The sequence below is a fragment of the Aquarana catesbeiana genome, linkage group LG12 (assembly GCF_042186555.1).
Source record: "Aquarana catesbeiana isolate 2022-GZ linkage group LG12, ASM4218655v1, whole genome shotgun sequence".
NCBI lineage: Eukaryota > Metazoa > Chordata > Amphibia > Anura > Ranidae > Aquarana > Aquarana catesbeiana.
In genome coordinates, this window is record NC_133335.1 from 125234255 (window position 1) to 125248630 (window position 14376).

At 44.1% G+C, this 14376-nt stretch overlaps 1 protein-coding gene across 1 annotated transcript in view; it reads left to right on the forward strand.

The window, feature by feature from the left end:
* Positions 1-14376, forward strand: part of LOC141113363 (P43 5S RNA-binding protein-like) — a 132467-nt gene that overhangs the window by 30753 nt on the left and 87338 nt on the right. The window contains exons 2-3 of the mRNA XM_073606423.1: positions 11536-11633; positions 11726-11822. Of these exons, the coding sequence (XP_073462524.1) occupies positions 11536-11633; positions 11726-11822 (195 nt within the window). The remainder of the gene's footprint in view (positions 1-11535; positions 11634-11725; positions 11823-14376) is intronic.

A 14376-nucleotide genomic window follows, 5' to 3' on the forward strand; every position in this document is an offset into this window, starting at 1 on the left:
AATATTGCAACAACCGCTATTTTATTCCCTAGGGTCTCTGCTAAAAAAAAAAAAATATATAATGTTTGAAGTGATTTTCTAGCAGAAAATACAGGATTTTTACTTGTAAGCAACAAGTGTCAAAAGATTTAGTCTTTAAATGGTTAAACTGAACTTCTACACACAGAATTCAGTCCATTGATAAGTGTAAACATTGTATCTCTTCAGGTTCTTTTTCAGACTTGGCAGGCTGCCCAGAGAAGGAAAGGTTGCTTCACAGAAGACTTCAGGCAACTTGCATTGACTTCTATTACAGAAGTCATTTGCAAGTCGCACTGAAGTTATAATCTACCTTTTTTTTTTTATCAGCACAATCGGCTGATGCCGATTAAATAAACTCCAAATGCCGGCTGATATATCGGTCGACTTCTACTCCCTAGGCATACGTTGCCTATGATGACCCATCCTAGATCTAGCTTCTGGGCATGAGGGGAGTTGTGGGGACCATTGGTTTGTTTTCTCACCTTATGAACTCTGATGTCCCTCCCAAGGAGAAGCGCTATCTCAGCCTGGGGATCCTGTTCAGGGATGAGATGCTATGCTATGCCCTTCAGATGTCCGTGATGAAGTGCCACCTCTGGTGTAGGGATCTCCTCTCTGTCCGTTGGGAAATGATTGCACTCAATTAGAGTTGGCAGAGGCAGGGTTGTCTGACCATCAAAGGATTCGATTTGGTAACCAATGGCGTTTCTTCAATTACCCCTGTACAAGTCTTAAGTATGAAGAGCCGGCTTCCTTGATTTTGAAAGTGTCAAAGAAGGCTGAGCTGGCGAGTGATCTGTTCCTTTGATCATCTAGGATCACGTATAGCTTCACTGCTTTTTCTCTGTGACCCGTGGGGTAAACTGTAGCAAGACAAACCGTAGAGCAGGATTTGTTAGACAGACTTGGGTGCACCGGGGTGTAACTACAGGAGGTACTGTCTTGTTTCTCCCCTGCCGTGCTCTTCCACTTAGGGTGCGAGGGTAAGAGTCCATGGCGCTGGCCCTGGATGTAGAGCTATGTTGTGCTCTGAGCTGTTGCACTCAGAGCAGTTGATGATGCTCACCTTACAGTCTTTCCCAAGGTGAGAAGTTGATGTGCAGCACCTGTAACAAATTTTGTTTTCCTTGAGGAAGGTTCTGCGATCTTGGAGTCTTTTCTCTAAAACCTCTGCACTTTAACAACGAATGAGGCTTCTTGTGAAGAGGACACTCTCTGCTTGGATCCTGTGTTGGAGATACACTTGTTTTGCGTACTGCAACAGGTGCGTCTTTGAAGTTGTTGGTTAGAGCAGCCTTACTTGACCTAGGGAGAGCAGAGTCAGATGATATGTCAAAACTAGGATAATTTTTAACCTTTGCTTGATAGCGGATAAAGTCCATGAAATAAGAGAATGGTGGGAAGGGGACGTTGTGCTTTTGCTTGTATTTGGAGCCTCGTGAAATCCAGGTTTCTTGAAGGCTGTAAGGTAGCTTTTGCACTATAGAGTTAATGCCACGGGCTGTGTCCAGAAAGGCAAGGCCTGGCAAGTCTCCTTCTGCTTTGACTATTTGGAGTTCTGTCACTCAATTCTCTCAGCTTCTGGTAGCCTTTGTTAGGAATCCTGGGAAAGTCCTCTATTCTTTTAAAATTTTCTATAACTTCTGGGGAACCGTAACATTAATCAACCCTCTCCCATATCATGCTCAGCCCTCTGGTTGGGTAATGTTAATGTCTCTGATTCTCCTTGCATGCTCTGACAACTCATTCCCCAGCCAATTGACTAAGAGATCGGCTTCTTCACTTGCTTTTTAAATCAAGGTCTCTAGTTGCATTTCTGAAGGACGAACGCAATGCTCTATAACTTTCATCATTAAACTTTGCAAGTCCCTTTGCTAACAGTTCACGTCGTGCTAAGAACTTGAAGAAATCTGACATACCTTGATCATTGTGTGAGTAGCCAGGGGGCGCTCTGTTGTGCCAGGAACTTGGTGGGTATTTGCAGTCATCAGAGATACTGTCGCTGTGTCTTTTAACCCGTCGTTCTTCAATTTCGATTTGGTCAGCTGTGGCATAGTGTTTTATAGCCTGGATGCAGAATGTGCAGAAAACTGACTGAGTGCGGGGTTACTTTCTTGCTTGATGAAAGGTGTGTGAATGGTGGGGGTTGATTCAGCTCTCACTGCTGTAAGTGGGCAGTTGTCTGGTTCGGCGTGTCGCTGCACACATTCTGTGGTACGCTCTGTACTGTCGAACAGATTTTCTTTCAAGTACGTTGCTGAGCCGCTCACTGGTGGGCTTTGCAAGTTCTGCAGCTTTTATTTTGGCCTCCTTTGCCACAAAGTCAACTTTTACTTTTGCAGACTCCGCCTTTGCACGGGCAATGGTGATTGTTTCACTTTTCACTGACGACCTTGTGCTCGTGGAGTAAACTTCCGACCTTGTTGTGAAGTGGTCTGACTTTGTCTGTGACATGTTGTCTGGCTATATGGAAACTGATAACACTGCTGTATTACTGGCGTTCTGTATGCTAGCCCTGCTTAGAAGCCTTCGTTTTACTGTTATGCCTCTCACTACACGTGACTGATGTGTATTTGGGCACACTGTTAACTCCTCTCATACCAATGCATTCCAGTAGGCGCAGAATCCTTTTGAACTTTTATTGATGCAAGAAAGTAAAACTGTAACAGATACAGACAAAATGCAGTTAATAAAGATGATACAATTTAGTGCCACCCTATCCATCTAGCTGAATATACAAGTAATAAACATACTGAAGATGGATCCGGATGGCTAACATAGAGCATGGCAGCAGATGTACTTGGTTCCATAGGAAGGAAAGGGGAAAAGACTGCAGGAAGCTGATGCAAGGCCTGATGGAATTGGAAGTACGAAGGCTTGCATGTACCAAATCTAACCAGCTATTCTAAATGACTACTTTGAAATGGATATAGCGCAGTTATACAAAATGGCCACTAGATGGCAGCATAGAGTAATCTAATTAAACCAAACAGTCAATAGGAAAATTACAAGCCTTATTAAAGAAGGCATGACAACCAGATATGACGTTGTCTTTAGGTTTCTGAGACGGTACCTGTTTAACCTCTTACCCACTGGGCACTTAAACCCCCTTCCTTACCAGACAAATTTTCAGTTTTCGGTGCTCACAATTTGACAATTACTCAGTCATGCAACACTGTACCTATAAAATTTTTGTTTTTTTTCGCACAAATGAAGCTTTCTTTTGGTATTTAATCACCGCTGGGTTTTTTTTTGCGCTATAAAAGAGAACAAATTCTGTGTAAAAAAAAAAAAAAAAAAAAAAAAAAAAAAAAAAAAAGTTAAAATTTTGCAAATTGGTAATTTTTTTTTTTTTTTTTTTTTCTTCATAAATTTTGGCCAAAATTTATGCTGCTACATATCTTTGGTAAAAAATAACCCAAATCTGTGTATATTTGATCTTTGTGAAAGTTGGAGTCCACAAGCTATGGTGCCAAACTCTGAAAATTAATCACACCTGATGTACTGACAGCCTATCATTTCTTGAGACCCTAACAAGCCAGGGAAGTACAAATGCCAAATTTTTTGGAACGTAGACCTTCCAAGGTGTTTAGTAAGAGGCATGGTGAGTGTTGTGTAGTTTTTTTTTTTTTTCCCCCCACACTTCTTTGCAAAATCTATAGATATAGATATAGATATAGATATAGATATAGAATTATAATTTTCCTTTTGTGGAGAAGAGAAAAATTTGTGTTTATCCGCAGGTTATTTCTCACACACAGCATATGCATAGCACAAATTGCACCCCAAAACATTCTGCTACTCCTGAGTACGGCGATACCACGTGTGTGTGAGACTTACACAGCCTGGCCACATACAGAGGCCCAACATGTAGGAAGCACTGTCGGGCGTTCTTGGAGCATAAATTATACATAATGTCTTGACTACCTCTTACACTTTTTTTTTTTTTTTGAAGGCCCTGGAGCACCAGGACAATAGAAACACCCCAAAAAATGACCCCATTTTGGAAAGAAAACAACCCAATGTATAATCTGAGGCATAATCAGTCTTTTGAAAATGTTGTCGTTTGTGTGGGTTTTTTTTTTTTTTTCTTCAAAGTTGTCCATTTTATACAATATTTATAACACAACCTGTACATGGCAAAAATTACACCCCAAAATAGATTCTCCTTCTGAGTATGGCGATGCCACATGTGTAACACTTTTTTTCCACAGCCTGGCCACATACAGAGGCCCAACATGCAAGGAGCACCATCAGGTGTTCTAGGGGCAGAAATGTTGAATCTAATTTGACTACCTATTACACTTTTGTGAGGCACTGTAGTGGCATGGATGAGAGCTGATGTTGCATGGATATGGATAAGTGCTGGAGTTGTCACATATAAGCAGTGGAAAAGCACTGTTCCTCTGCCTGGGGTTCTTGATAGGTGGATAGCAGCACAGCCATTGGCTCCCGCTGCTGTCAATCAAATACAATGATGTGGGTGCTGGGGGGCGGGGCCGAGTCCTACATTTGGCGTCTATGGATACTGGTCTCACAAGCGTGCCCGGGAGAGTACTTCTCCTAGGGTGTTATACAATGCAGGGAGGAGCTGCCGAGGGACCCCAGAAGTCGAGGATCTGGCCACTCTGTGCAAAACTAACTGCACAGTGGAGGTAAGTGACATTTTAAAAAATAAACAGCTTTACAATCACTTTAAGCTTGTCAGAGTATATTAATAGCTTTTCATGTCTTGGTTGTGTGTCTGAATGTGTGTGTTTGTGTAGGTCTCTCCCTGTGAGCCCTCCTAGTGTGAGTTTATCTGAATATGGCTCTCCCAAAATATCTTTCAGGACAGCACCTGAGAGATCATGGCACTCACCCCCACCCCCCCCCAACAGGAAATGCTTTAACAGGAGGCTTCCACGCAGCTTCCTTCAGTGTTCATTTTTTTTTTCTCTAGCTGGAGGAACGCCTCTGGTGGGAGCCCTGATCTCTCGGGGCTTTCCTGGGAGACAAAGGGGTTCTCGCCTGTCTTTTGAGTGATCCTCCCACTTGTCCATTGCTGGATGGTCTTGTGGGTGCCCTCTCCCCCTTTTGTGCTCAGAGCCTGTGCTGCCCCCCCTTTTTTTTTTTTTTTTTTTTTTTTTTTTTTTTTTTTTTTTTCAGATGGGTGGTGTGCAGAGGCCTCCCGCCGGCTGCCTGCATTGCAGGACGGCGGCAGTACAAAGCTGAGCAGCCAACATTGTTCTGGTGGCCAATCAATAGACTTGCAGGATGCTTACCTCCACATGCCTATTGCTGCCAGGTCCCAAAAATATCTGAGGTATTGAAAGTAGGGAAGAAGGTGTTACACCTGCAGGTCAGAGCACTCATTTGGCCTGTCATCCCCAAGAGTATTCACAAAGGTAATGGCCGAAGCATTGGAACCTTTGTGTCTAGAAGGAATCACAGCTTCCTTCATCTGGATGCCCTGTTTTCGCTCAAACTGGAGAAAAGCTTCAGCAGTTCTTGGTCAGAACGTGACCTTCTCACCCCACCAATAACATTCCCGCTATGCTAATGTTGCTTGGAACTGCTTTTGGGGGAGTTCCCCATTTACACTAAGGACTGTTCAGTTGGCCGGTTAGGGTGTCAATCAGGTCTTTGACACCCTGTGGGAAGGCAAAACACGTTGACACAATTTCCCGTCACTTCCGGCCTCATGGAACGCACTTCTGGTCCCATGGAACACATGCCCGGAGCGGCTTTTAATACATCCACAACTCTTGATTGTTTTTGTTTTCTACCTGTTTTCATCTGAAATTTTGTAAGTACCCATTCCCTTGTGCAATAAACCTTTTTAAATGGTACTTTCACTATTAGTTCCATTCTTATCTTTTTGGGTACCTGGTTATTCTGCTGAGAACCTTCTTAAAGAATCTTTCATCTGATGATCTGACGTTTAAATCGCCATTCCTGGATATCATTACTAAGCCTGAAGCGACCCCCAGACTGCAAAGCTGGGGGTCATCGTGATCTGGTGAGTGGGGACACATGAGGGGGTGTTGATGTACACCTGAATAGCTTTGAAGCATTTCTTGTTTACCTTCACTGTGGATTTAAACACTTTTGGTCACTTTATTTGGACTTTGTCTTGTTCACTTTATATTTTATATACATGTTCATTTTTACCACATTTTGCAAGCGCCATATTTACGTATTTTTAGCGCTCGTACTCTCCTAGAGTCCATAGGATGGATCTTAAACAACCAGAAGTCAAATCTGATTCCCTTGCAGGAGCTGTTATTCTTGGGGTATCAACTTGGTAGTGCAAAAGATTTTTCTGCAAGGAGAAAAAGCTGGTGTCGTTTCAGTCCAGTCAGCTCCTGTTAAGGAAGATCATGTCGGCATTGAACCCTGACCTCTTCCATACCTGCAATTCAGTGGGCAAGACTTCACTTCAGACCCCTGCAAGGTTTCTTGTTAAAGGTCTGGGATCACCAGCAAGATTCACTGGACTCGCTAGTGAGGGTTCCACCTCGGTGAAAAGGAGTCTTTAGTGGTGCAAGAACTAGGCAAGGTTTTCAATGGTCCTTCCTGGTCCAAGTAAGGTTAACAATGGATGTTGGCTCCTGTGGTTGGGTGGGGGGGGGCTCATATGAGCAGTAGATGGGCTCAGGGCTCGTGGTCCACAAGAGAAGCAGTACAATCCTTAAATTGGAGGGAACTAAAAGCAATAGAGATGGCTTTACTGATGTTTGCCAGAGCTTATCCCTCAGTTCATAAGGAAAATCCAGAAGTCCACTACAGTTGGCAAGCAGGTTTGTAGTACTCCACTGGGATCTTTACTGAACCTTTTGTAGGCAGCCATAGCACCAACAGGGACAGGATTTCCATTTTGTATGGAATCTTTTATATGTCTGGGCCTCATACACACTGGGCCGCCCTCTCCTCTTTGAAGCAATAGACCCTTGGAGTACTGAGCGGATAAGTCTAATGCGCAGGTACATACAGGGCTGTGCTTTTAACCACTTACCAACTGGCCCATAGCTGAATGACAGCTACAGGGCGGTCGGATAACTCTGGGAGGGCGTACTATGACATCCTCCCAGAATCGCGCTCCCTGGGGCGCGCACACGGGAGCATCCGGGTCCAGAGGACCTGGGGATCACGGTAAATGGCCCCTGACCACGTGATCGCTCCGTCAAATTACATGTAAACAAACCGGCGTCCTGTCCGGTTCCACTCCCCTCTCTGTACAGTGAGGGGAGAGAACAGATGCAGCAGCGCTGTGGGCTGGATGTGTAGTGCCCACAGTGCTGCCATTTACACTCAGCCATCCTGCCATCTATGCTCTGCCATCCTGCCATCCCCAGCTGTACTCTGCCTCTGTATGTGACCAGGCTGTTGGTCTGGTTAGGAAGGGGGTTTAAATGCCCAGTGGGTAAGTGGTTAATATGGTTTAGGCATGAGCATGGATGGGTGTGTTTTTAGTCTATTTATAATTAGTTTTTAGTGCTGGCTATTGACTATTATGGCAATTGGAGCCTAGTGAACAATTTAACTTCCTGCACCTTTTGCAAAGGCTTTATTGAAGCAATGATTGAAAGTGACAAGGTTTTATTTATTGAATACAAAAGCAGATGCCTGGATCATTATACTATGTTTTTATTGAACCTTAGGCCTTACTTTTGCATCTATTGAAATATACCCTATGACAATATACCCCTCTCTACGGGTGATCTGGTATATGTGGATGATTGTGTGGGCCACTTGGAATTATTATTATTATTCTTGAGGTCAGAACCAATTCTGTATCTGTGTATATATTTTTTTCATTTCAAAAACTGACGTGTTTTATATGCATGTAATATTATATTCATGTATAGGTTTTTTTATTTATTTTTTTTTTTGTGTTTGTTCATTCAGTAGTTGTGATGCCATGCCTGTTCCTGAAGAAGCCACATGGCAAAACATGATGAACTAAGAGCGTGGAAACAGCAAAGTAACTCATATATGCAATTCAATAAAGTTTCTCTTACCGGAATGTGCCATATGGATTTGTATCAAATGCACATCTAGTCCCAGTGCTCTTTTGTAACCATATTTAGGGGATGTTGGTGCCATAACAAACTTTGGTAAAATATGTCCAGGATTAACCAAAGTCCATATGAGTGCCAATACAGTTAGAGTTGCATCTGGAGGAAGGATGAAAACCAAGCTCTCTTGGGCCAAAAGGGAGTGATGGGGATTACTGTCATATCCTCCTGGATTTTCCCAACATCACGTTTGATAAAACTTTGCTGGAGAAGGGTACGTGTTGACGTGACCATGCTGTCTTACTAGGATGGGTGCTTGTTGCGAGCCGGCCGGCTGTGTGTTTTAATTTGCTATTTTTTTACACAGTAGTGCGGTTTTAACCCTTTTAGTGTCTATGGGAATGTTTTTGACCATTCTTCCAGAAGCGCTTTTGTGAGGTCAGGAACTGATGTGGACAAGAAGGCCTGGCTCACAGCTACAAACAAATTCTCCATCCCACACTCGCCCATACATGTCTTTATGGACCTTGTTACGTTTACGGGCTATCTTTGATCTCCCATGGGTCTCCTTATGCACTACAGTACAGTGCACCTCTCTATCCGGGACTCCTTCCCTCTGCCACACACCATGGTTAAACTAGGGTGGAAAGCTGCTACAGTGCACCTCTCCATCCTGGATTCATGCCCCTACAGCAGGGGTGCCTAACCTTTTGAGGTGCGAGGGCCACTTTAGCAACTTGGTAACTGGTTGCAGGCAACAATGAGCGTAGCGGGCGGATGATGGGTCTATGTCCACTCTGCATGTGCAGACACTGACACAGCCCACTCTACTACATGGGCCCCTTTGATCCACCCAAGGGGGTTGGAGATAGGCTGGTGTAAACTGACACAAGTCTGCCTATATCTGCTGCTCCTATAGAGGTAAATTGAGTGTCTAATTGGGTCCAAGCGAAAAAGACAGGTGGACCAATCCTGTGAAAGGGGCCTAATGCTGCTTTCACACTGATGCACTGTGGTTTACCTGCACATTAACTGACCTCAATCTCCACTGCTTCCTCAGGATTCCTGCAGGTTTGCTGGCTGCTGCTGTCTCCCAGGTGGGTGTGGCTGCTGGCTGTCCTCCAGGGCTGGTTCTGCTGGCGGGTACTCTTGGTGTGTTTTGCTGGCTGGTTCCTGACCCACCAGTAACAGACGTGGGCGCTAGAGGAAGCATGCAGCTGTAGTAGAGCTGATCCGATGCTTCATGTATCGCTTCTGTCACAGGCAGCCTACATTTGGTATTGCTCCGCCTGTAACAGGAGCCGGCGCTATACAGTAGGCACGGGCTCTAGTGCCGACTCCGTTCACACTGATGCTTGGGGATTGCGGGTGGGGAACTTGCAATGCGGGTATGCCGACCCACCATCCCAGAGCAGCAGGTGGCGCCGGGAGCCGCTCGGTCAGTAATATTGACCCCCCCCCCCCTTCCTGGATGCGCCCCTGGACTGGGGAGTTGGAGACTTACTGGTAACACTGTTTCCAGGACAGCCAGGTTCCTGCCCTTATGTTGGTTATTTTTAGGTTTGTATATGCTTGAGGTTTCATCCTTTTGGTTCTTGTTTAAAACTGACCAGTTCAGCAGAGGGACTGCCTCTTAAAGTATGGTGGTGATGTGGTTCCTGTTGAAGGTGCTTCTCTCATGGGCTGTCCTGGAAACGGTTGCCAGTAAAGTATAACTCCAGTTTTTTTAGCAAGGAACATTTTACATTAATTATGCTATAAAGAAAATTGGTGTGCTGTAAATTGCCTCCAGCAGTGCTCCTGTTCTTGCTGAAGGCTGCCATATTGCTGAAGCCCAGTGCTCCTGAGTAGAAGTAAATACCAAAACCCCATTGACTTAATGGTTTCAACAGTTAAATTCCTGGGATATCAGAATTGCTAACTGTCACATTTGCTTATTTCTTCAACCAACTGTCAAACTATCAAATAGCTGGTGTTATAAACTGATCATGTCCAGCATCGGCAGTTACAGATCCAACAGAAGCAGCTTCCTTGGCTGTAAAGAATAGGAGGGTCTAATTCTGCTTTGAGCCTGTCAGCAGGTGGGCCTCTATATAAATTCAGTGCCTAAAAATAGAGCAACTGAGCATGCGCAGTGCAGGGTGATCCAGTGTTTCTGCATTTTAAACCGAATAGACACTTCTTTTTAATGGGTCTTACATAGCTATAACTGCAAAAGGGGCCATGTTGAAGTGATCTAGCCTAATTTTCTGACTAAAGTTTCTTTTTTTTTTTTTTTTTTTTTTTTAGCAGTTCTCATTGCAACAGGAATCCCACTGTCAGAAGCCTTAACCCTCATCTCCTGTTCTGGTGACTACTGAAACGATCACCTTTTCAGTTATTAAAGGTCACCAGGACAAGTAGAGAATTAATCTTCCCATTGGGGTCAAACAGAGGTGTAGCTAGAATCTTTAGGGTCCCAAAGCAAGAAACCATGAAGGAGGGGGGGGGGGGGCCTGGCTGAGGCCCTTTACTCCTGTCGCAGGGCCCTTTATTGTATTCACATGTTCTGCAGTGGGTCCCCCTTCCTGCTGTCTTGGGGCTGCCCCATGGAAAAATGCCAGGGCCCAGTGGCAAGGGTGACCATCCTACCCTGGCATTCCGCTTTTTTTTTTTTTTTTTTTTTTTTTTTTTTTATCTAGGGAGGGGCAGCAGGACCCAGGTCAGCCATAGTAGGTGGTTGGGTGTAAACTAATACTTTGGTGACCCTCATGGGCTCCATCTCTCTCCTGGATCCCCTAACCCCATGATGGGTTCTCTGCCCCCTCCAATTGACTGGTGTATAGCTCAGGAATAGAAAGGCAGGGCTGGCTCGGTGAGGGGGGTGTTACCAATCTCTAATTCCTTTGATGGGTACACTACCTCCCCAGGAGGGCAGATCAGGCTCAGTGACGGGAGCATGATTACCAGTCCCTAACCCCCCTCCCCATGACAGGTTCTCTTTACCCTTCACACTGATTGGTATAAGGCTCAGGGACAGGTGAGAGTGGGTTCATTGACAGTCGGGTGGGGTTACCAGTCTCTTGCTCCAATCCCCCCCCAATGACAGGTCCTTTCTCCCTCCCATTGATTGGTATATGGCACGGGGAGTCTGCCTGCTCCCCTCCCGCACTACCACACCATCTCACTCCACCTCCTGCCTCACCCCCTCATACCATACTGGGCACTATGGATTTGGCACAGGGGAGCCACATGGCCCCCTTGAGTATGGGAATGGGTCACAATTGAGACCCCTATAGCTACTCCCCTGGTCAAACAAAAGGGGCTTCCGCTTAAAAATGGCAATATACACCCCTGAAACCTAATTTGGACTAATTTTTTAAATGGTTAATTTACTGATGTACCTAGGGAGTACAACTACCTTCATATCTAGCGGAGATCTGTTTAAATATTGATAAAGGCTATCTTTTAGTATGGACAAAGTTTTTTGTAGTTAGCAATATACTGTTAAAGAACCCAATTGTTTTTGGCACAGAAACCTTTTCGGTGTGACCAGCTGGGGTGTGGGAAGGCATTTATCCGAAAATCCAAATTACGCGACCACTGGCAAAAGCATCAGGGTGTGAAGTATGTGTAAGTCGGATACCAGACCCTCTTTCTGTTCAATAGTAAATAGGCCATCAATCGATCTGGAATTTAATTTTTTTTTTTTTTTTTTTTTTCAGTTGCTCAGCTGCTGAATGTCGAGCAGCCTTTGTAACTAAACAGAAATTGAAGCATCATCATCATCAGCATGAACATGGAAAAACTACCCCCCTAAAGGTGTGTATGAAAGTTCTGTCTGGGAATTTGGCATCAGAATTTAGAGAACAAGATTGCCTTGAGCAACCAACAGGCTAGTCAATTCAAGACAGCTGGTACAGAATCTAAATGCTTTGTGACTTTTACAATGGTCGGTTGTGATCATTAAGCCAAGGATGTCAGTTGCATAGTAGATGCGGTTGAAAAAAGACTCAAGTCCAACCTGTGATTTTGTCAGTATTAGAATGTATATCCCTGTATGTTGTGGTCGTTCAGGCGCTTATTTAATAGTTTTGTGAAACTATCGATGCTCCCCGCTGATGCCACGGCCTGTGGAAGGGAATTCCACATCCTTGCTACTCTTACAGTAAAGAACCCTCTACGTAGTTTAAGGTTAATCCTCTTTTCTTAATGAGTGGCCACGTGTCTTGTTAAACGCCTGTCTGCGAAAATGTTATCCCTATTGTGGGGTCACCAGTACGTTCTTTGTAAATTGAAATCTCATCCCCTGTCAAGCGTCTCTTCTCCAGCGAGAATAAGTTCAATACGCGCAACCTTTCCTTATAACTAACATCCTATAGACCCTTTATTAGCTTTGTTGCCCTGTTTGTCAGTGTTTTAATACACATAGATGTTGGTGATCTGAGTGCAAGGTATGACAGATGTAGTTTGCAGTATCAGAGGAGACCCCAAACCAGTGTTGCCAACCCTCCCCAAAGTGAAATTTACTGGCAGGACTCCAACACTTTCAAAAAGATACCAATTTGTTTATTGACCGTGCCACATTTTTTACTGACACTGCAAAAAAGTAGCCAAAATGGCAGTTTTCAGTGCTAAACAGCGCAAATATCAATACTTAAACTAGAAACGTGTAGCTAGTACTATTAGCAATGTAAAAACAATGTCATCCTTTTTAAACTACTGCCATAGGGGTTATCTATAAGGATGTGCATGTATCTTTACCTGTCAAATGTCTCCCCTCTGTCTGTTATGAGAGCTGAAAAACTGCATATTCTGTGGGTGAGTCTGTCTGGAGCTTGGTGGGTGGAGTTGTGATGTCAGACTCCCCGCCCACCTCTACACTCCCCTGTGTATTTCTAACACTGAACTTGTGCTATGATCTCTAACATCCAGTGAAAAGACAGGAAAGTAACCACATGACTTCAGCATGCCAAATCATGCTGAGGCGTGGAACAGCCAATCCTTGCAGAGCTGCTGAAGAAAGGAGTGGGGGAGGGAATTAAAAATGCCTGTGTCTTAGGCTGTCACTCACAGCAAGGGGGAGTATTTGACAGTTTTTGTCAGTTTGTCAAGATTTATCTCACTGAACAATAAAAGAGGATTGCTCAGAGATGCATTAACTCTGTGTGGCAAGACTGGGCTCAAATGATAAGAAATCTTATACTCTACAGTATGATAAAAAAAATAAATTTCGGGTTTACATCCACTTTAACCACTTCAATACCCGGCTATTGTAATATGACGTCCACAGATGGGATCTCCCATCCTGGGTGGACGTCATATGACGGCCTCGGGTTCCCGGCCGCCTAGGGGGCGTGCGTGCGCAGCGTTACTCGGGACCCGGTGCGTGTGCCCGGCGGCCGTGATGTCCGCCGGGCACACGCAATTGCCCATTAACCGGGCCGGACCGTGGATCTGTGTGTGTGTAAACACACAGATCCACAGCCTGTCAGGTGAGAGGAGACCGATCTGTGTTCCCAGAACGGAGGAACACTGATCGGTCTCCTCCCCTTGTACGTCCCCGCCCCCTACAGTTAGAATCATTCCCTAGGTAACATAATTAACCCCTCCCCGCCCCCTAGTGGTTAACCCCTTCACTGCCTGTCACATTTACACAGTAATCAATGCAATTTTATAGCATTGATCGCTGTATAAATGTGAACGGTCCCAAAAAATGTGTCAAAAGTGTCCGATGTGTCCGCCATAATGTCGCAGTCACGAAAAAAAATCGCAATCGCCGCTATTACTAATAAAAAAATAATTTTTTTTTAAAAATGCCATAAATCTATCCCGTATTTTGGAGACGCTATAACTTTTCCGCAAACCAATCAATATACGCTTATTGCGATTTTTTTTTTTTTTTTTTTTTTTTTTTTTTTTTTTTTTTTTTTTTTTTTTTTTTCCAAAAATATGTAGCAGAATACGTATCAGCCGAAACTGAGGAAAAAATTAGTGTTTTTTTTTTTTTTAAATTGGGATATTTATTATAGCAAAAAGTAAAATATTGTTTTTTTTTTTTTTTTTTTTTCAAAATTGTCGCTCTTCTTTTGTTTATAGCGCAAAAAATAAAAACCGCAGAGGTGATCAAATACCACCAAAAGAAAGCTCTATTTGTGGGAAAAAAGGACGTCAATTTTTTTGGGTACAACATCGCACGACCGCGCAATTGTCGTTTAAAGTGCGACAGCGCTGAAAACTAAAAATTGGCCTGGGAAGGAAGAGGGTGAAAATGCCCTGTATTGAACCGGTTAAACAAGTCCAAAAATTTCTCCTCCAATTTACATGGTACAGGAGGGGGTCAGGCTGCGCAAACATGGTAGTGTCATCACAGTAG